The sequence below is a fragment of the Megalobrama amblycephala genome, linkage group LG4, assembly GCF_018812025.1.
Source record: "Megalobrama amblycephala isolate DHTTF-2021 linkage group LG4, ASM1881202v1, whole genome shotgun sequence".
Taxonomy (NCBI): domain Eukaryota; kingdom Metazoa; phylum Chordata; class Actinopteri; order Cypriniformes; family Xenocyprididae; genus Megalobrama; species Megalobrama amblycephala.
The window spans coordinates 16,431,060-16,450,611 of NC_063047.1; the positions used below are offsets into that span (position 1 = coordinate 16,431,060).

At 36.0% G+C, this 19,552-nt stretch overlaps 1 protein-coding gene across 4 annotated transcripts in view; it reads right to left on the reverse strand.

Moving 5' to 3' along the window:
• Nucleotides 1-14,984, reverse strand: part of adad1 (adenosine deaminase domain containing 1 (testis-specific)) — a 30,258-nt gene extending 15,274 nt beyond the window's left edge. The window contains exons 1-6 of one of the 4 annotated variants that reach the window (XM_048187943.1): nucleotides 14,966-14,984; nucleotides 13,771-13,928; nucleotides 9,920-10,054; nucleotides 9,664-9,831; nucleotides 7,248-7,322; nucleotides 6,944-7,069 (exon numbers count right to left, since the gene is read on the reverse strand). In XM_048187943.1, coding sequence (XP_048043900.1) covers nucleotides 6,944-7,069; nucleotides 7,248-7,322; nucleotides 9,664-9,831; nucleotides 9,920-10,054; nucleotides 13,771-13,921 — 655 coding nt within the window. In that variant the 5' untranslated portion in view covers nucleotides 13,922-13,928; nucleotides 14,966-14,984. Of the gene's footprint in view, nucleotides 1-6,943; nucleotides 7,070-7,247; nucleotides 7,323-9,663; nucleotides 9,832-9,919; nucleotides 10,055-13,770; nucleotides 13,929-14,029; nucleotides 14,593-14,785; nucleotides 14,805-14,965 lie in introns of those variants that run through there. The other 3 variants (XM_048187944.1, XM_048187942.1, XM_048187941.1) reach the window with 3 other exon arrangements.
• Nucleotides 14,985-19,552: the final 4,568 nt, after the last annotated feature.

Sequence of the window (19,552 nt, forward strand, 5' to 3'; positions counted from 1 at the left end):
ATGAAGGGGGGGCCCCAATTGCAAGATAAACCACTGCTTTAATGAAAAAGTGACAAACGTTTTCAGTCACGTCACCTTTCTCAATGATCTATGTAATCATGTGACCTCACATATTGGCTCCAGCACTGAGCATTGTTAACTAGGCATTGAGAAAGGTGACATGTGACTGAAACTTGACACTTTTTCATTAAAGCAGTGGTTTTTATCTTGCAACTGGTGGTTCCCCTTCATTGTTAGAATGTGTGGGCTTTTTTTAAAGTGTTTCTCTAATATTGCTCGTCATCCCATTTGAATTAGCATAACTGCACAATTAATTAATAACTGCACATTTATAAATTAATAAAATCTTTAAAAACAAACTGCATTACTACACATTGATTTCCCTCAATAAAGAGGAAGTGTAAATGTCTAAGTGTGGATTAGCAATCTGGCCACTTGGCATAAAGGAGAAAAAATGCTGGCCATTGTAATTATCAAAGTTCCCCATCCCTAAACTAAACAAGAACGTTACTGACAGACTGGGAAAAGAGGGGCTGCAACAATGGCAAATGTGGGAAAATAATGTGCTTTTGAACATTCAAGGATGAAAAACTGTTCTAGTAGAGCCCAAAAACAAAATCAAGTATAAGGGCATAACAGGTCCACTCTAAAGCTTATTGAAAGTTATAAAGAGATTTTAAAAACTCATAAGCATAACAATAAACATCAACAATAAAAACAAGCAACAATAAAAATCAACTTTAAAACTGAAAAATGTCAAATTTTCATGTGACATCACACACTTATAGGAATTGCCCGCCAGTCATTTTTACCAGGCTTATACTAAGTACTACTGTAGTAAAGAACAGTGATTTTAAAGGTGCCCTAACCCATTTTCACAAGATGTAATATAAGTCTAAGGTGTCCCCTGGATGTGTCTGAAGTTTCAGCTCAAAATACCCCATAGATATTTTATTATTAAATTTTTTAACTGCCTATTTCAGGGCATCATTAAAAATGTGCCGATTCTGTGCGTGTCCCCTTTAAATGCTCGCGCTCCCCACCCCTGAGCTTGCGACTCTATAATACATTGCATAAACAAAGTTCACACAGCTAATATAACCCCCAAAAACCGCTTCTTTACAAAGTGTTCGTCATGCAGCATATCAGATCATGCAAGTATGGTATTTATTTGGATGTTTACATTTGATTCTGAATGAGTTTGATAGTAGGCTATGTGTGGCTAACGGGGCTAATGCTACACTGTTGGAGAGATTTATAAAGAATGAAGATGCATTTATACAGACTGCAAGTGTTTAATAATGAAAATAGCTCTTGTCTCCGTGAATACAGTAAGAAACGATGATAACTTTAACCTCATTTAACAGTACATTAGCAACATGCTAACGAAACATTTAGAAAGACAATTTACAAATATCACTAAAAATATCATGATAACATGGATCATGTCAGTTATTATTGCTCTGCCATTTTTCACTATTGTCCTTGCTTGCTTACTTGCATAAAGTCTGTTGATTCTGCTGTGCTGCTCCAGACATTAATACTGGCTTGTCTAATGCCTTGAACATGGGCTGGTATATGCAAAAGTTGGGTGCGTACATAAATGATCCATTAATGATCCCGACTGTTGCGTCACAGTCGGTGTTATGTTGAGATTCACCTGTTCTTCAGAGGTCTTTTAAACAAATGAGATTTACATAAGAAGGAGGAAACAATGGTGTTTGAGACTCACTGTATATCATTTCCATGTACAGAACTCGAATTATTTAATTATGCCGAGGTAAATTCAATTTTCAATTTTAGGGCTCCTTTAAAAGACCAAATTCAAAAACACCTATTAATGATGCATTCTATGCACAGTAGAGCTTAGATCGGGCCCAACAAATCAAGCCCGACCCTACCCGAGCCCGAGCACGTTCACTGTAATTATGAGCCTGAGCCCAATTTAAACTCGACCATTTTTAATATGTGGGCCATTATAACCAGGGGCGGCGCCAGATTTTTTTTTTTTTTTAACGCAGGTGCTGCTGTGCTAGATCATTTAGGCTACAGGGGGGAGCTGCGCAATATATATATATATTTTATATTATATTATATTATATTATATTTATATATATATATATATATATATATATATATATATATATATACTTTTAATATATGAGCAAAAACTTGCCACTCAATATTAAATATTCAATTACTTTAATTATCATAATTAAAGTTTTAATTTTATTCAATTGAACAAGCACAACCTTCAGCATTAAATCAAATATTCTTAATGATTAATTATTATTAATAATAATGTTACTTACATATTGTTATTTCAACATAATATGTGTGTGAGCAACAAGCAAGATGTGCATTTGTAAATTTAGTGACAGCGTGTTACGAGTTTCAAATGGTGTAAGTGACTGCAGCGCGCCGGCGCCTCCATGTCATTATTATATTGTCTGCTATATTGCTTTTTATGTATTAAATCCAGGCAATTGGTTGATGAAAAATGTATTAAGATACAATTTATACTAAACGAAATTCACTTTAATGAAAATCTTTCTTCAAAACAAAACTTAAACTTGAAACTAAATGTGCTTATTTAATGGCTAAAACACGTAGACTACTACAGACTCTCTTTTTGTACAAATTGCAGCACATTCATTTAATTCTGAATTTTGCACATGTAAGCTGAAAGGCATTTGTTTGTGTATAGTAAAACATATCTGTAACATTTATCAAGTTCATAATTGTGCGTGCATTTATTAATTATTATCTTAATGAATATTATGACAAGGAAGAAGCATGTAAACTGCGTTGTTTGTTTATTCAGAAGTCCCCATTTTTTTTGCTGTCATAGGCAAGCAGCGTGCCGCATTTAATGCACGAGACAAAGCCAACACATATGTTGTCACTCCCCACGACTAGTTTAAAATGTTTCCATACCTCTGATTTTCCTCCAAACTTCCTCCAAACAAAGTTAATTCTCCTGTTTTAATTTTTTTCTTTGCTTCTTCAAGCTCCATGTTGCACTTAAGCTACTGAATAGTACAGCACGCACAGCAGGTGTGATGCATCACGCGTGTGAGACTGAGAGTGCGAGTGGACAAGACGCTGCATATGACACGTGACGTGCTTTATCAAGGGCTCGGGCAGAGAATCTAAGCTCTAATGCACAGGTAAGCAGAATATAAAAGCAACGCACAGTTTCTCGTTAAACGTTAAAGGGTTAGTTCACCCAAATATTAAAATTCTGTCATTTATTACTCACCCTCATGCCGTTCAACACCCGTAAGACCTTCGTTCACCTTCAGAACACAAATTAAGATATTTTAGTTGAAATCCGATGGCTCCGTGAGGCCTGCATAGCCAGCAATGACATTTCCTCTCTCAAGATCCATTAATGTACTAAAAACATATTTAAATCAGTTCATGTGAGTACAGTGGTTCAATATTAATATTATAAAGTGACGAGAATATTTTTGTTTTGTTTTTTTGCCGCACCAACAACATATTTAGTGATGGCCGATTTCAAAACACTCGAATCATGATTCAGATCGCGTGTCAAACTGCCAACGGCTGAAATCACGTGACTTTGGCGCTCCGAACAGCAGATCCGATACACTGATTCATTTGTGCTCCGATACTTCCTGAAGCAGTGTTTTGAAATCGGCCATCACTAAATAAGTCGTTATTTTGTTTTTTTGGCGCTCCAAAAATATTCTTGTCGCTTTATAATATTAATATTGAACCACTGTACTCACATGAACTGATTTAAATATGTTTTTAGTACATTAATGGATCTTGAGAGAGGAAAGGTCATTGCTCCCTATGCAGGCCTCACGAAGCCATCGGATTTCAACTAAAATATCTTAATTTGTGTTCCGAAGATTAACGAAGGTTAACGGCATGAGAGTGAGTAATAAATGACAGAATTTTAATTTTTGGGTGAACTAACCCTTTAACCATTATTAAGAAAACGGTTAACCACTTAACATGTTAAATTCATATTCTAGGCTCATTTGCTCGCCTGTATGCATCATGAATAATCTGTATACTGAATTTGGTCTTTTAATATCATGGTTTTAATACATTGAGGCACTTTGTGTTTTTCACGTTAAGCATTTTAGAATGTCCTGTGTTTTTAGTGATTAAAATATTTCAGGTGCTGTACTGCATTTTGTTCACATATTTTTGTTGTTTCCTCTTTTGAGATGGCAAATTGACAGGCCTGTGCTGCAGTTCTATGGATGTTTTGCCCTCTGGGTCTCCGCACCAGTCACATGACTGAAAACTATGAGGTAATTGCGAAGGCCTAACATGTGACTGTTTTATTCATCCCACCACTTTCAAGCAAACCCACCAAGTCACAGGTAGCATTCAGGCCAATCTAACTGCCATCTGAGACTGTCTCCCCAATTGCCTTCCTTTTACTGTAAATGATTCCAAAAACAAGCTTGTCAGCACCTATGACTTCTCGGCTTCCTTGACCATTTCACTTGTCTAATATCCTGTGGATGTTACCTATATTATTAAGAATCCTCCAACATTTCCTGTGTTTTCGTTTTTTTGGTTTGCTTTCAAAATTACATCAAGCCGATGAAAAATTATGAAAGGGCCAAAGGAAATCACTTAATTGCTTCCTCTTCCAGTCTATTTCCATATTTGGTGCACTATTGTTATCCAGCGGCTCGTTGGCTATACTAAAGAGATTAACTGTGGAAATTCCAATCTGCTTTCATTTTTAAGTGCCCCCATGATATTACAAACAGGTGCCATTTGTTTAAAATATCACATACAACCACGTTAATGCTAAAAACAAACAATAGACGTCTCTATGTCATAAAGCTATAATTAAATTTAATGTCAACAATTCCCATAAAGTTCTGCCGGAAGTACCATTTCCCAAAACCGTCTTTGAGAGGGAAGTGCTTTAATGTGAACGAGACAAGTTCATTCTTCACATGTTTGCTCTGGTTGTACTCCTGTCTCCCCTAATGACCTTCCCATGTCTGACATGTGTTTTTATTTATCACCGTCTCTGAATTTCTTTACCAATGAAAATACATGGCTTTTTCATTTATTTGTGATTACTGGATAAGGATTACTGCGACAAGAATACTAAAGCAAAGATTTCCACTTGGATGTCATGTCCCAATCAATGGAATAAATTGAATTAAACAGTTATACTTAGTGTATGCATCTCCAAAGGAATCTGATTTGAATACACCCCAATGGAGTATTCGGATTTGTGGAGGAAGACTGATTTGTTTACAATGAAGGCGAAGTTCCCCATTAGTTAGTTTCAGAATCACCAGCAAACAATAAAGTATCGACATAAAACCTATTCATGGTCATCTAAATTAATATAGTGACCTAATGCAAAGTATATGCAAATATGTGTATTATTTTGCAATTGTCGTGGAGGGGATCCATGTCACATTTCCTCTCTCTCAAAAAAAAAAAAAGAAACCAAAAAGAAATCAATCACTTTTTTCATTGCAACATGATTTAAAGGTGCCATAGAATGCTTTTTCACAAGATGTAATATAAGTCTAAGGTGTCCCCTGAATGTGTCTGTGAAGTTTCAGCTCAAAATACCCCATAGATTTTTTTTTAATTCATTTTTTTAACTGCCTATTTTGGGGCATCATTATAAATGCGCCGATTCATGCTGCGGCCCCTTTAAATGCTCGCGCTCCCCGCCCCCGAGCTCGTGACTCTATAATACATTGCATAAACAAAGTTCACACAGCTAATATAACCCTCAAAATGGATCTTTACAAAGTGTTTGTCATGCAGCATGTCTAGTCGCGCAAGTATGGTATTTATTTGGATGTTTACATTTGATTCTGAATGAGTTTGATAGTGCTCCGTGGCTAAAGCTAACATTACACTCTGTTGGAGAGATTTATAAAGAATGAAGTTGTGTTTATGCATTATACAGACTGCAAGTGTTTAAAAATGAAAATAGCGACGGCTCTCTTGTCTCCATGAACACAGTAATAAACGATGAACTTTAACCACATTTAACAGTACATTAGCAACATGCTAACGAATTTACAAATATCACTAAAAATATGGTATCATGGATCATGTCAGTTATTATTGCTCCATCTGCCATTTTTCACAACACCTTGCTTGCTTACCTGCATAACGTCTGATGATTTAGCTGTGCACAAATCCAGACGTTAATACTGGCTGCTCTTGTCTAATGCCTTGAACATGGGCTGGCATATGCAAATATTGGGGGCGTACATATTAATGATCCCGACTGTTACGTAACAGTCGGTGTTATGTTGAGATTCGCCTGTTCTTCAGAGGTCTTTTAAACAAATGAGATTTACATAAGGAGGAGGAAACAATGGTGTTTGAGACTCACTGTATGTCATTTCCACATACTGAACTCTTGTTATTCATCTATGCCGAGGTAAATTCAATTTTTAATTCTATGGCATCTTTAATTAATCCAATTTATATTACCAGAATTACATGTTTTACTTAAATAAAAAAAAGAAAAACATAAAACATGTGTGTGTGTATATATATATATATATATATATATATATATATATATATATACACACACACACATACATATACATATATATATATATATATACATACACATATATATATATATATATATATATATACACATACACACACACACATACATATACATATATATATATATATATATATATATATATATATATATATATATATATATATATATACACACACAAATATATATATATATATATATATATATATATATATATATATATATATATATATATATATATATATATATATATATGAATGACGATGCAGATTTTGTGCAGGATAGATTATATGGCAACAAGGAACTATTTAAATGTCACATGACGTATCAATACAAATCCCACAATGAAAAACTGTGGTCTGACATCCTGTGCGTCTGACTTACGGGTGAGCATGACAAATGCAGCCACTGTTCCGCCACAGCCAGAGAATTCTGGGTAACGGTCCATTAGCTTGGTGAACATCTCCCGCACCACGCTGGGAACCTGATCCTTTATGGGGTTCTTTCTTTCTGCGTTAAACCAACCGAAAATGAAATTATTAGTCACGTTCACAAATATTTCCAAATTCGATATGATTAGACGCTCTGGTGTCAAAGGTTGCTATGGCTAAAACATTTGAGAGTTGACTATAGCTTTTATTAACTGGGTTATTAAATACATGCAGACTGACTTTAAGAATGAATTTACCAATCACGGCTCTTCCAGAATGGATTTCTGGGATTGTTGAGTCTTTTTCTCTTACTGGCAGAGGAGGAGGCCCCACTGAACAAAACACACAAACAAACAAAAGAAAACATGAATAGTGCTTGCCCATACAATGAAGGTTTGCATTTACTAAAAAAAAAAAAAAAAAAAAAAAAAAAAAAAATGCAGTTTTTGGGATAGCATGGTCTTACTGGCTCAAGTCTGACCAGGAACAAATGGTGCGAGACATATAGTATGCACTCAAGACTTAAGCACTCAGGTTTATTAACAGGGTCAGGAGTTTGTTGAAATCCCCAAACCTAACTATGAACCACAAGTAAAATATAAAATAAAGTCAAGTAATAATGCAATAGATAAGATTAAATTCCAGCACCACCCCGATGTGTGAATTTTTTTGCATTAAAAAACAAAACAAAAAACAAAATGTTACACCCCCACCTCAAACAGGAAAGAGCTTCACCACGGTTTCAGTGAATGACTATGGGGTTGTTTCGATGGGAGGGAGCACAGCGAGGATGTTCTCTTTCATCTGGGGAAACTTTCACATTGAATTTCGAAGTTTGCATATTTACATTAAAAATGGAAGGGCTGACTAAGTGCTTGCATCAGTTCTATGGAAAGTGTCAAACAGAAGGTCACACGATTTCTGCCTCTTATTTGCAAGAAGGCTTGCAAAGCAGACCATTAATGACAACAAACAGTGCCAGGAACAGTAAAGGGTTAAACCACATAGCTAAAGTCAGGTGTTTCACATTTATGCATTTTATTACTTTATTTAATAAATATATAATATTTGTTTTTCTCATTTTTAGATAAACTATTCCCTTTTTCATGTTTTTGAAAGCAGTCTACTAGGCTTGTTTGATCAAAACTACAGTAAACTACGTTTGTTAAAGTACTATTGTGAACTGTTTTTAATGCATTTAAAATTGTCATTTATTCCTGTGATGCAAATCTGAGATTTCAGCATCATTACTCTAGTCTTCAGCGTCACATGATCCTTCAGAAATCATTCTAATGATTCAATCTAATCATTCTAATGAACTTATTTACTTAAGTCATTAACATTTATTTACATAAACTTATTTATTTAAGTCATTAAATGCAAATCTTGCACTCCAGTATGGTGCATATTCTGTGCGTCAGTTTAGGTGTCAATGAATTTTATTGTCACAAGAAATATGGAAAGTGGTCGGCACCAATGGCCTCATGGGCAGTGTGTCGACATGTAGCGCCAATGCGCTTCAAGCGACCCGAGTTCGAGTCCCGGCTCGTGGTCCTTTCCCGATCCCGTCACCCTCTCTCTCTCCCACTTCGCTTCCTGTCTAAATCACTGTCCTACCATAATAAAGGCAAAACGCCAAAAATAAATCTAAAGAAAAAAAAAAAGAAATATGGAAAGTGATGCATGATATCAATATGCAACTCATTTAGGGATGCACGATATATCGGCCACCATATGGGTATTGGCTGCTATACAGACAAACCAAAATTTATTCAGACACCTTGAACATTTAATTCATTAATACAGTTTATTCACTATAGTTTAAAAAATGGTAATAAAATATGACAAGATCTCAGAGTTAAACTGTGTCAGAAAAAATTAATCTTAATTATGTCAGATAACACTTAAGAAAAACATGGTCAGGTCAAAGAGTCTGAATAATGTTTGGTCCTAAATTATCAACTTTACTGGTAGTCCACTGTATGAAGAATTTTTGGGTATAATATGTCACAGTTTACTTTATTTTGCTATCCTCACTTACATAAATGAACTATAGTGTTCTGCACCCACAAGTAAAAAAAATTTTTTTTTAAATTATATCTAGTGTCTGGATAATTTTTGGTTTGACTGTATGTTCATTTTTAATGTTATCGTTATCAGTCCAATAAGAAAATTTGGCCGATAAATAATGAATTATTTTCTTCAGCTGAGACACTTCAGATTCGCTCCATTTGCCATTATGGTTTTGAGTTGCTTGAAATATGCTTGAAATCACTTCAAAAAGGAAAATATAGTGCAACATTCAGCGCAAGTCTGTCATATAGGCTACATAATATTATAATGAGAACATTATATTTGTGTGTTTGGGACATGGCTTCTAATGGTGAGACTTTTGTTTTTGTAATCAGGCTCTCAAAAATTATATAAAAAAAATTGGATTTAGATTTATCGACCAATGTATCAGTTATCGGCTTTCAAATATAAATAATTATCGGTTATCGGTATCAGCCAAAATTTTCATATCGGTGCATCCCTAAATCTCAATCAATCATTTTAGATTCTCACTGAATAATTTACATTGATTTTCAATGAATCATTTACATTCATGCATTTGGTAGACGCGTGTGTTTTCTAGCTTTCAGTAAGTGGCCAAAATCATCATTAGATTATTACCGGAAACATCTGAAGGTATCCCATCATTCTCCAGACTTGCTATGAGCTCTTCAAGGGCCAGTTCAGCTGCTTTGGCCCTGGCTTCTTTCTTTGTGATGCCCATTCCGGTCTTATACTGGATTCCATCAATCACAGCACAGAACGCAAAGTAAAACCCTGTAATTCCTGCTGCTCAAAACAAAGAAAACAAATGTTGAATGCATCCATGAGCTGGACAATTCACTATGCAAAATCAGAGGGGATACTGGGAAATTACCAGTGGTAACGGTTTCTTTCAGATCCAGTTGAAACTGCAAAGTTTGAGAGAGCTGGTACAACGCTGACACCGGATGTGTATCTCCTCTCTTATATCGGTCGATCAATTCACGGGGAGGGCTTTTCTGTTTGGAATCTGAAAAGGAGACAAAATTGGCAGCGGACAATGTTGATATAATGTGAATCAGTCCATAAGTGACTGAAGCTGATGATAACACAGTCACTAAAAACACTGATTTGACTGCACTGATATGGAGCTGAATGATGACACTATTGACTTCTGTAGAGCTGCTTTATGTTAATTCAACTTCATTTCTTAATTGATGAATTTTGCTAAATGATAAATTATGCAGCATTGACATTATTATTGAACTGAATCAACATTCAACTGACCTGAGCGAATAATGACACTACTGTCTTTTTAGAGATGCTTTACAGCAGAATTTACATTGAACAAAATTATAAATGCAACACTTTTGTTTTTGCCCCCATTTTTAATGAGCTGAACTCAAAGACTTTTTCTATGTACACAAAAGGCCTATTTCTCTCAAATATGGTTCACAAATCTGTCTAAATCTGTGTTAGTGAGCACTTCTCCTTTGCCGAGATAATCCATCCACCTCGCAGGTGTGGCGTATCAAGATGCTGATTAGACAGCATGATTATTGCACAGGTGTACCTTAGGCTGGCCACAATAAAAGGCCACTCTAAGATGTGCAGTTTTACTGTATTGGGGGGGGGGTCCGAAAACCAGTCAGTATCTGGTGGGACCACCATTTGCCTCACGCAGTGCAACACATCTCCTTCGCATAGACTTGATCAGGTTGTTGATTGTGGCCTGTGGAATGCTGGTCCACTCCTCTTCAATGGCTGTGCGAAGTTGCTGGGTATTGGCAGGAACTGGAACACGCTGTCGTATACGCTGATCCAGAGCATCCCAAACATGCTAAATGGGTGACATGTCCGGTGAGTATGCTGGCCATGCAAGAACTGGGATATTTTCAGCTTCCAGGAATTTTGTACAGATCCTTGCAACATGGGGCCGTGCATTATCATGCTGCAACATGAGGTGATGGTCGTGGATGAATAGCACAACAATGGGCCTCAGGATCTCGTCACGGTATCTCTGTGCATTCAAAATGCCACCAATAAAATGCACCTGTGTTCATTGTCCATAACATACGCCTGCCCATACCATAATCCCACCGCCACCATGGGCCACTCGATCACAGCATTGACATCAGCAAACCGCTCACCAACACGACGCCATACACGCTGTCTGCCATCTGCCCTGTACAGTGAAAACCGGGATTCATCCGGGAAGAGAACACCTCTCCAAAGTGCCAGATGCCATCGAATGTGAGCATTTGCCCACTTAAGTCGATTACGACGACGAACTGCAGTCAGGTCGAGACCCCGATGAGGATGACGAGCATGCAGATGAGCTTCCCTGAGACGGTTTCTGACAGTTTGTGCAGAAATTCTTTGGTTATGCAATCCGATTGTTGCTGCAGCTGTCCGGGTGGCTGGTCTCAGACGATCTTGGAGGTGAAGATGCTGGATGTGGAGGTCCTGGGCTGGTGTGGTTACACGTGGTCTGCTGTTGTGAGGCTGGTTGGATGTACTGCCAAATTCTCTGAAACACCTTTGGAGACGGCTTATGGTAGAGAAATTAACATTCAAGGTGCCGTAGAACGTGTTTTCAAAAGATGTAATATAAGTCTAAGGTGTCCCCTGAATGTGTCTGTTAAGTTTCAGCTCAAAATACCCCATAGATTTTTTTTATTCATTTTTTTTAACTGCCTATTTTGGGGCATCATTAAATATGCACCGATTCAGGCTGCGGCCCCTTTAAATTCTCCTGCTCCCCGCCCCCAGAGCTCGCGCTTGCCTTAAACAGCATAAACAAAGTTCAAACAGCTAATATAACCCTCAAAATGGATCTTTACAAAGTGTGTTTATGAATTATACAGACTGCAAGTGTTGAAAACAACGACAGTTTTGTCTCTGTGAATACAGTAAGAAACGATGGTAACTTTAACCACATTTAACAGTACATTAGCAACATGCTAAGGAAACATTTAGAAAGACAATTTACAAATATCACTAAATATATCTTGATATCATGGACCATGCCAGTTATTGTCACTCCATCTGCCATTTTTCGCTGTTGTCCTTGCTTGCTTACCTAGTCTGATGATTCAGCTGTGCACAGATCCAGACGTTAATACTGGCTGCCCTTGTGCAATGCCTTGAACATGAGCTGGCATATGCAAATATTGGGGGCGTACATATTAATGATCCCGACTGTTACGTAACAGTCGGTGTTATGTTGAAATCTGCCTATGGCATTGTGCTGTGTGATAAAACTGCACATTTTAGAGTGGCCTTTTATTGTGGCAAGCCTAAAGGCCTGTACACACTGGGACGAATATCGCACGCGTTAATAGCCAGCGTTTTGAGAGATTTGAGAGACTTGCGATTTTCACTGGTGATGCACAGAGTGAACGTGCAAATTCACTCCCTGGCAGTATATGGCGCTTGTGCTTAACGGTAGTGCAAATAAACATTTATGATATTAATCAAGTTAAAGATGATAAAAAAGCAGATATAAAATGCCATATATGGCATACATATGACATATGAGAGATGGTAGTCAGAAATGGTACTGCAAATAAGTCACAATGACAGTAATGCAAGTGAACGGTAGTATATTAGAAATAATACACATCTATTGGTGTGGCCAAGAACTGGCAGAGCACCATCCGTGCTTCTCAATCAGCTCTCTAGTTCAGTAGTCAGGGCACTGATCAGGGAGTCGGCCACATTCATTTACACGGTATACTGATACACAACCTAGGAAGCTAGGGAGCTGTTTGAGACACAGGGATAGTTTGTTGGGGTCTTCCTCGTCTACTTACTTCCTCTTCGTCGTCTTGGTATCACTGTGTGCTTGGCAAGCCCGTTTTGTGCTTGAGCACCACCAAGTTGTGTTTTACTGTAACTTCAGCATCTCCAGGCACGTGAACAAAAGCGCCACTCTCATTGATCTGCCAGTTTTTAAACCAAAAAAAACAAACCCAAGGCATTTTTAAAAAAAATTACACTTTTACGCCTGCCGTTTTTTTTGCGTCTGTGTGCACACTCACACTGGCGCCCTTTGTTTAGTCACGAGGCATTGAACATCGGCAATAATCGTGCGCGATATTCATCCCAGTGTGTACAGGCCTTAAGGTACACCTGTGCAATAATCATGCTGTCTAATCAGCATCTTGATAGGCCACACCTGTGAGGTGGATGGATTATCTCGGCAAAGGAGAAGTGCTCACTAACACAGATTCAGACAGATTTGTGAACAATATTTGAGAGAAATAGGCCTTTTGTGTACATAGCAAAAAGTATTTGAGTTCAGCTTATGAAAAATGGGGGCAAAAACAAAAGTGTTTCATTTATAATTTTGTTCAGTGTAAATGCATTTTAATATTTGATGAATTTGCATCACTGATTCTGTTACTGTATTTTTGCTTTGAAACAATCTGTTTTGTATAAAGCGCTTTATAAATAAAGTTGACTTGATTTGACCATTTGTGCTCAAATTTCCAAAGAAAATATATTTGTCTTTATTTGTAATATTGCCTTTCATTATCACTTGAGGTCACTAATTCCTCTGACCTCTCACTCTTACTGAGATATACATCACATTACATATGTAAAATAGGATGCAAATACCATTTCATGTAGATTTTAAAAAGTAATTTTTCAATGGAAATGTATTTGCTTAAAAAAAAGCAATGGTGGTGAGTCTGTCCAGAAATACAAAAGAATAAATGAAAGAAGGAATAAACGCTTAACTGATTTTGGTTGAGGCACTTAAAGGTTGTCCAGGAAGATATTTGTCATTGTTGTTGATGTCATTGAAAGGTGAAGGAGATGAGATGTTTGTCAAGCAGCTGTGGGGCATGCTGGACCCTCTCGAGGATGCACCCCTCATCATCATCTTCATCTAACAGCTTTAGGGAAAGAAATACACAAAAAGAGATAATAAAGTTAGATATTAATCATAAGAAAGAAAGACAAACAACTAACATGCAGTGTTTACAGGAAAACTCACATCAGAAATGATGTTTTTGGTGTTTTATGAAGCAGTTCTGTAATTCCTGATGGCTTTATGGCTGGTTTTGATAAACTGATTATTATTATTATGATGATGATGATGATGATGATGATTGCGGTTAACTTGGCCCTTCACATAACGTTACATTATTTAACGTTTAAAATCGTGTATTAGTTTGCAAACTCGTATTAAACACATTCAAACTAAAATCATATAAACACAGTAGTTAAATCTGACAGGTTAGGGTAAAATAAAGCGGAGTGAAGTTAAAAAATTAAAAAAAAATAAAACGTCGGTTAGACGCTAGTAACGCTGCTAGCGCGCTAATTAAGCTAAACTAAACAATAAATACAAACTTATATTGTTCGTGATGTATTATAACTGATCGATGAAGCAGCATTTTATCGTTTTATCTTCAAACAAACACAATTACACACTAATTAACATGCACATACGCGCTTACCCTGGCCTGAACGATCACTCAACACAAATGAATCTGATCAACTGAATCAATCACCGACAGATACAAACAAAAAGGCCATTTCCGCCACATTATTAAGAGTCAAAAAGTTGAAATTATAACTTTAAATGTCATGATTATGAGGTGAAAAGTCGAAATTATTACTTTAAAAGTCATAAATATGAGATAAAAAGTCGAAATTATGACATACTAAATCAAAATGATGACAAGGGCCTGGTTTCACAGACAGGTTTAGTTCAATTAGGACATTTAAGTAGCTTTTTAAAATGTACCTTAGAAAAAAACATTATTGGTGTGCATCTTGAGACAAAACAATGGCTCTGGCATATTTTAAGATCTGTCAGTACAAGTTGCTTTCAGTTAAAAAAACAGCGCAAACATGCATTTCAGGTTGGGACTAGTTTAAAGGATTAGTTCACTTTCAAAATAAAATTTCATGATAATTTACTCACCCTCATGTCATCCAAGACGTTTATGTCTTTCTTTCTTCAGTCGTAAGGAAGTTAAGGTTTTTGATGAAAACATTCCTGTATATTTCTCTATATAGTGGACTTCAATGGACTCCTTTGACTCCTTGAAGGTCAAAATTACAGTTTCAGTGCAGCTTCAAAGGGATCTACATGATCCCAGGCAAGGAATAAGGGTCTTATCTAGTGAAACAATCGGTCATTTTCTAAAAAATAAATAAAAAATATATATAAACTCGTCTTGAACTAGCTCTCTTCTTCTTCTTCTCTATTTGAATTCCAGCAGTGTAGACACTGCTAAGTGTATTACTGCCCTCCACAGGTCAAAGTTTGGTCAAACTAAATTGTCATATACAATATGCTAGTGCAAGTATATAGCAATTAGTTAACTTTGACCTGTGGAGGGCAGTAATACACTTAGCAGCGTCTACACTGCTGGAATTCAAATAGAGAAGAAGAAGAAGAGAGCTAGTTCAAGACGAGCGTTTATGGTTAAAAGTATATCTTTATTTTATTTTTTTAGAAAATGACTGATCGTTTCGCTAGATAAGACTCTTATTCCTCATCTGGGATCGTGTAGATCCCTTTGAAGCTGCAATGAAACTGTAATTTTGACCTTCAACCGTTTGGGCTCCGGTGAAGTCCACTATAAGAAAATAATCCTGGAATGTTTTCATCAAAAACCTTCATTTCTTTTCTGAAGAAAGAAAGACATGAACATCTTGGATGACATGGGGGTGAGTAAATTATCAGGAAATTTTAATTTGAAAGTGAACTAATCCTTTATGTCCTGTCTGTGGAATAAATCAAAATTATGACTCAAAAAGTAAAAATTATGAGATAAAAGTGAAATGTGAAATGTAAAATTATGACAAGTTGGAAAAAATGACTTTTTATTTCATAATTTTGACTTAATTATTACTCTTTGTCATCATTTTAACTTTTTATCTCATAATTCTTACATTTTATGTCATAATGTCATCTTTTTATGTCATAATTATTACTTTTTAAGTCATAATTTCAACATTGTTTCTCATAATTATAACTTAGTATGTAATAGTTTCAGCTTTTATGTCATAATTATGACATTTGTCATAATTTTGACTTTCTATTTCATAATTTAAACTTTTTAAGTAATAATGTTGTCTTTGCATCTCATAATTATGACTTAGTATGTAATAATTTCAGCTTTTTATGCCATAATTATAACTTTTTGTCATAATTCTGACTTTCTATGTCATAATTTCAGCTTGTTAAGTCATAATGTCGACTTTGCATCTCATAATTATAACTTAGTATTTTATAATTTTGACTTTTTATACTTTTTATATCAGAGCATGTTTCTTTCTCTCTCTCTCTCTCTCTCCTACAGTATGTGGCGGAAACGAGCTTCCATAGTGCACAGGTTTCTATCTACATCTGGAAGAGATTTCTACATACACACACACACACACACACACACACACAAATATGTATATTTTTTCTTGTAAAAGCTCAACCACAAAATCATTTTTTCCCTCTTTTTTTCCATTAGTGACAGCCCAGTACAATGACCTGTGAGTAAAAGTGAAAGTGATGGATTGTGAAGGTCACCAGGAAGTAACATCAAAACCGGTTGTGCGTTTAGGGACAACAAAGGGGTTTTTAAACAGTTACTCATGAAAACAGAGTTTTCCAAAGATGTGTATGACTCAACACTCTGTGTGTGTGTGCAACCGGAAAGCGCTATAGACCTTTTTTTGTCATGTTCTAAAAATAGAAGACCTTTATTAACCACAAAAACGCAATGTTGACATTAAAAGAAGAGGGGACAAACATTGCGGGAGCCACATGCTTAGATTATCAACCTTTTCAAAGATGATAACAGAGGAATCTGTTGCCAAAAACACAGACTTTCAATGTGCCCAGTTATTAATTTATTTATTATTATTAGGCATATTTATTCAGACATTCATCCAGTCAATAATGGCTAAAAAAAGTAAAATATAAGATTACTTTGACTTGTTTAATGTTTTTTATAACATAAATTCTATTAATCCATTGGTATTATCTCTTCCATTCAATTTAATTTTATTCTATCCAATTTATTTATTTATTTATTTATTTTGATGTACAATGCTTTAATTTATGGAACAATCATGTAAAATGATATCTGATCTAATAAATAAAATCTATATCATTTTTTCCAAAACTAAAAAATACTGTTACTATCAGAAATGGAATGATCAAAAACAATAGATGCAAAACTCTTTACTCAGAAAGGCCTCCGTTTAGCTCATTGCCGAGTGCATATTTTAATGCGTGTATTAGAGGTGATAGATCCATGGATAATTTAATGTTTATCAGCAAAGTGGAAACATATGCGGTGTTTTTGACGGTGGAGTCCTATGGTGAGCAAAAAGAGCAAGACATCCTACCTCAAAGCCCACACACTAATATTGATGCCTGGAAATAAGAACTGACGTCACTGATATCATTCCCCTAACCTCTGTTTCCATGCAGACACAATCCTGACTCTGCTCTCACTGTTTTTTATCCTTAATAATTTGGTTGATTTGCAAATGCATTAATGCCCAAAGACTGTTTTGCACGACCAGGCCGAGTGCACAGGGATTGGTGTGCAATGACATACATGCAAAGTGCAGTGTAGGTGTTGGTTTAACACACTGTGGTTCATTGCTTACTCAGTGGTACAGTAAACACAAGCAACTCTGTTGGATGGGCTGCAGATATTATCTTTAATCTAATTTATTTATATATTATGTAGGAGTGCTTATTCCACTTTGTCAGCAGTCATTGGTGATCTATATGATGAGGCATTTCAGCTTTAATTGGCGACGGAAGTCAAAACCAACAAGATGTTTGCCAGTAATGATAAACATTTTCACGCCTCAAGGTTCAAACATTTCCTTGGCATTTTAACATTTCACTCCAGAAGACAGAAAAACTTGTTATAAGAATTAGTCAAGATGTTGGAAAAGGGCCCAGACTGATGACTAACTGACGAGTTTTGATTTATTATTATTAACACATCTGTACATCTGATACTGTATCAACGAGCAGAGAAGCCATGAGACAGAAAAAGAAGAAATGAAGCTTTAAACCTTTGATATATTTCATGATGATGATCAGGCCTGGATTTGGTTATGGGTTTAAAATGAGTTTAGTGTATGATGTAACCCATGTAGCAGAGAACTGAGAACTTATTGTCTTAATTGAATTACTGAACATGTATGCCAAAACACTGTGAGTGTTTTACTGGTATATGTTTGAAAATATGCCCTCATTAAGGTAAAACATGCCCCGGAAATCAATTCCAGTCGAGCAAATATTGTTCCTCAATAAAAAAAAAGCCAAGTTCAGACTTTAGCAGCAATTTATGCATGACGTCTAGAGTCGTATTGACTCTTGCAAACTGTTCTGTTGTGCCCCCTTCTGGTGCAGATTGATAAAACACAAGCTACTGCAACAATTCCAGCATAGGAGGATTTTAGGGAGAATTGTGTTTGGTGAAATATAGAGAATATAATGCGTTTCATGCAATTGATGCAATAATCTAAACACTCAGTCACCAGTTCAAGGAGCACCAAAAGAAATAAATCAATTGTCGATAAAACAGTTTATTAAGTATACTGGAATGACAGAAGTCAAATGATGGCCTTCTAGAAAAGGCACACGTGGGAACGAGTGTAGAGTTGCAGAAATGTAGAACGAACAAGAAGTCTGAAATGTTTGATGATCAGATGATGACCCACATAACCTGACCACAAAAAACACAGCGTGAGAATCTGAGAAGTCATTAAACATCTTCTTGATGGACCTGATTCTCTGCGAACTAAATATCTTACAGTTCATACGCAGAGAAAGAGATGCAATATAAGTCACACTAAAGACTGCAAGTGGAAATTGACATGTTTTAACTTTTTTTTTTTTTAATAAAAGACTTTACATTATATTTCATTGCTTTGACATTTCTTTTGATGGTTTTGGTTTCGTTTTAGCAATGACCTGCCCTTGACCTCTAATATGGGCCCAGGTCCCAATTGACACATCCTACGCTTCTTCTTTATTTAAAATATGGACGTTTTTCTTTCCGGAACAGCATCAGTTCCTACAGTCCAAACAATATGAGGATGCTATGATTCATGTCCTATATGAAATCTAAATGTGCTTCCACTGCGGTCAATTTATGCAGCATGCGTCAAGGCTTTATTTATGCTCAAATGTTATGAAAAGCTATTTTTTAAGACCTCAATTTGGATTCCGTTCACAGAGATGAGAATGGAAGTTGTTTATTTGTGTGTGTGATGTTTCAGGAAGCGTTTGCACAAAAATAAACACTCTTCGGGTTAAAAAAAGGGATAATGAGATGTTTTGAAGAACTGAAAAGAATACCGCCTGTTTGAGGGAGGACAAACAATAAGTTTAGTAAGTACCGAGTAGTTTAGTGTAGTCCTTAATAGTTTAATGGTTATTTTATCAATTCCTCTGCATTCTGAAGCACAACACATGGCGCATTTCTTTCAAATCTAAATGTACGATTTAGATTGCGGACTTTTATTATGTATTTTG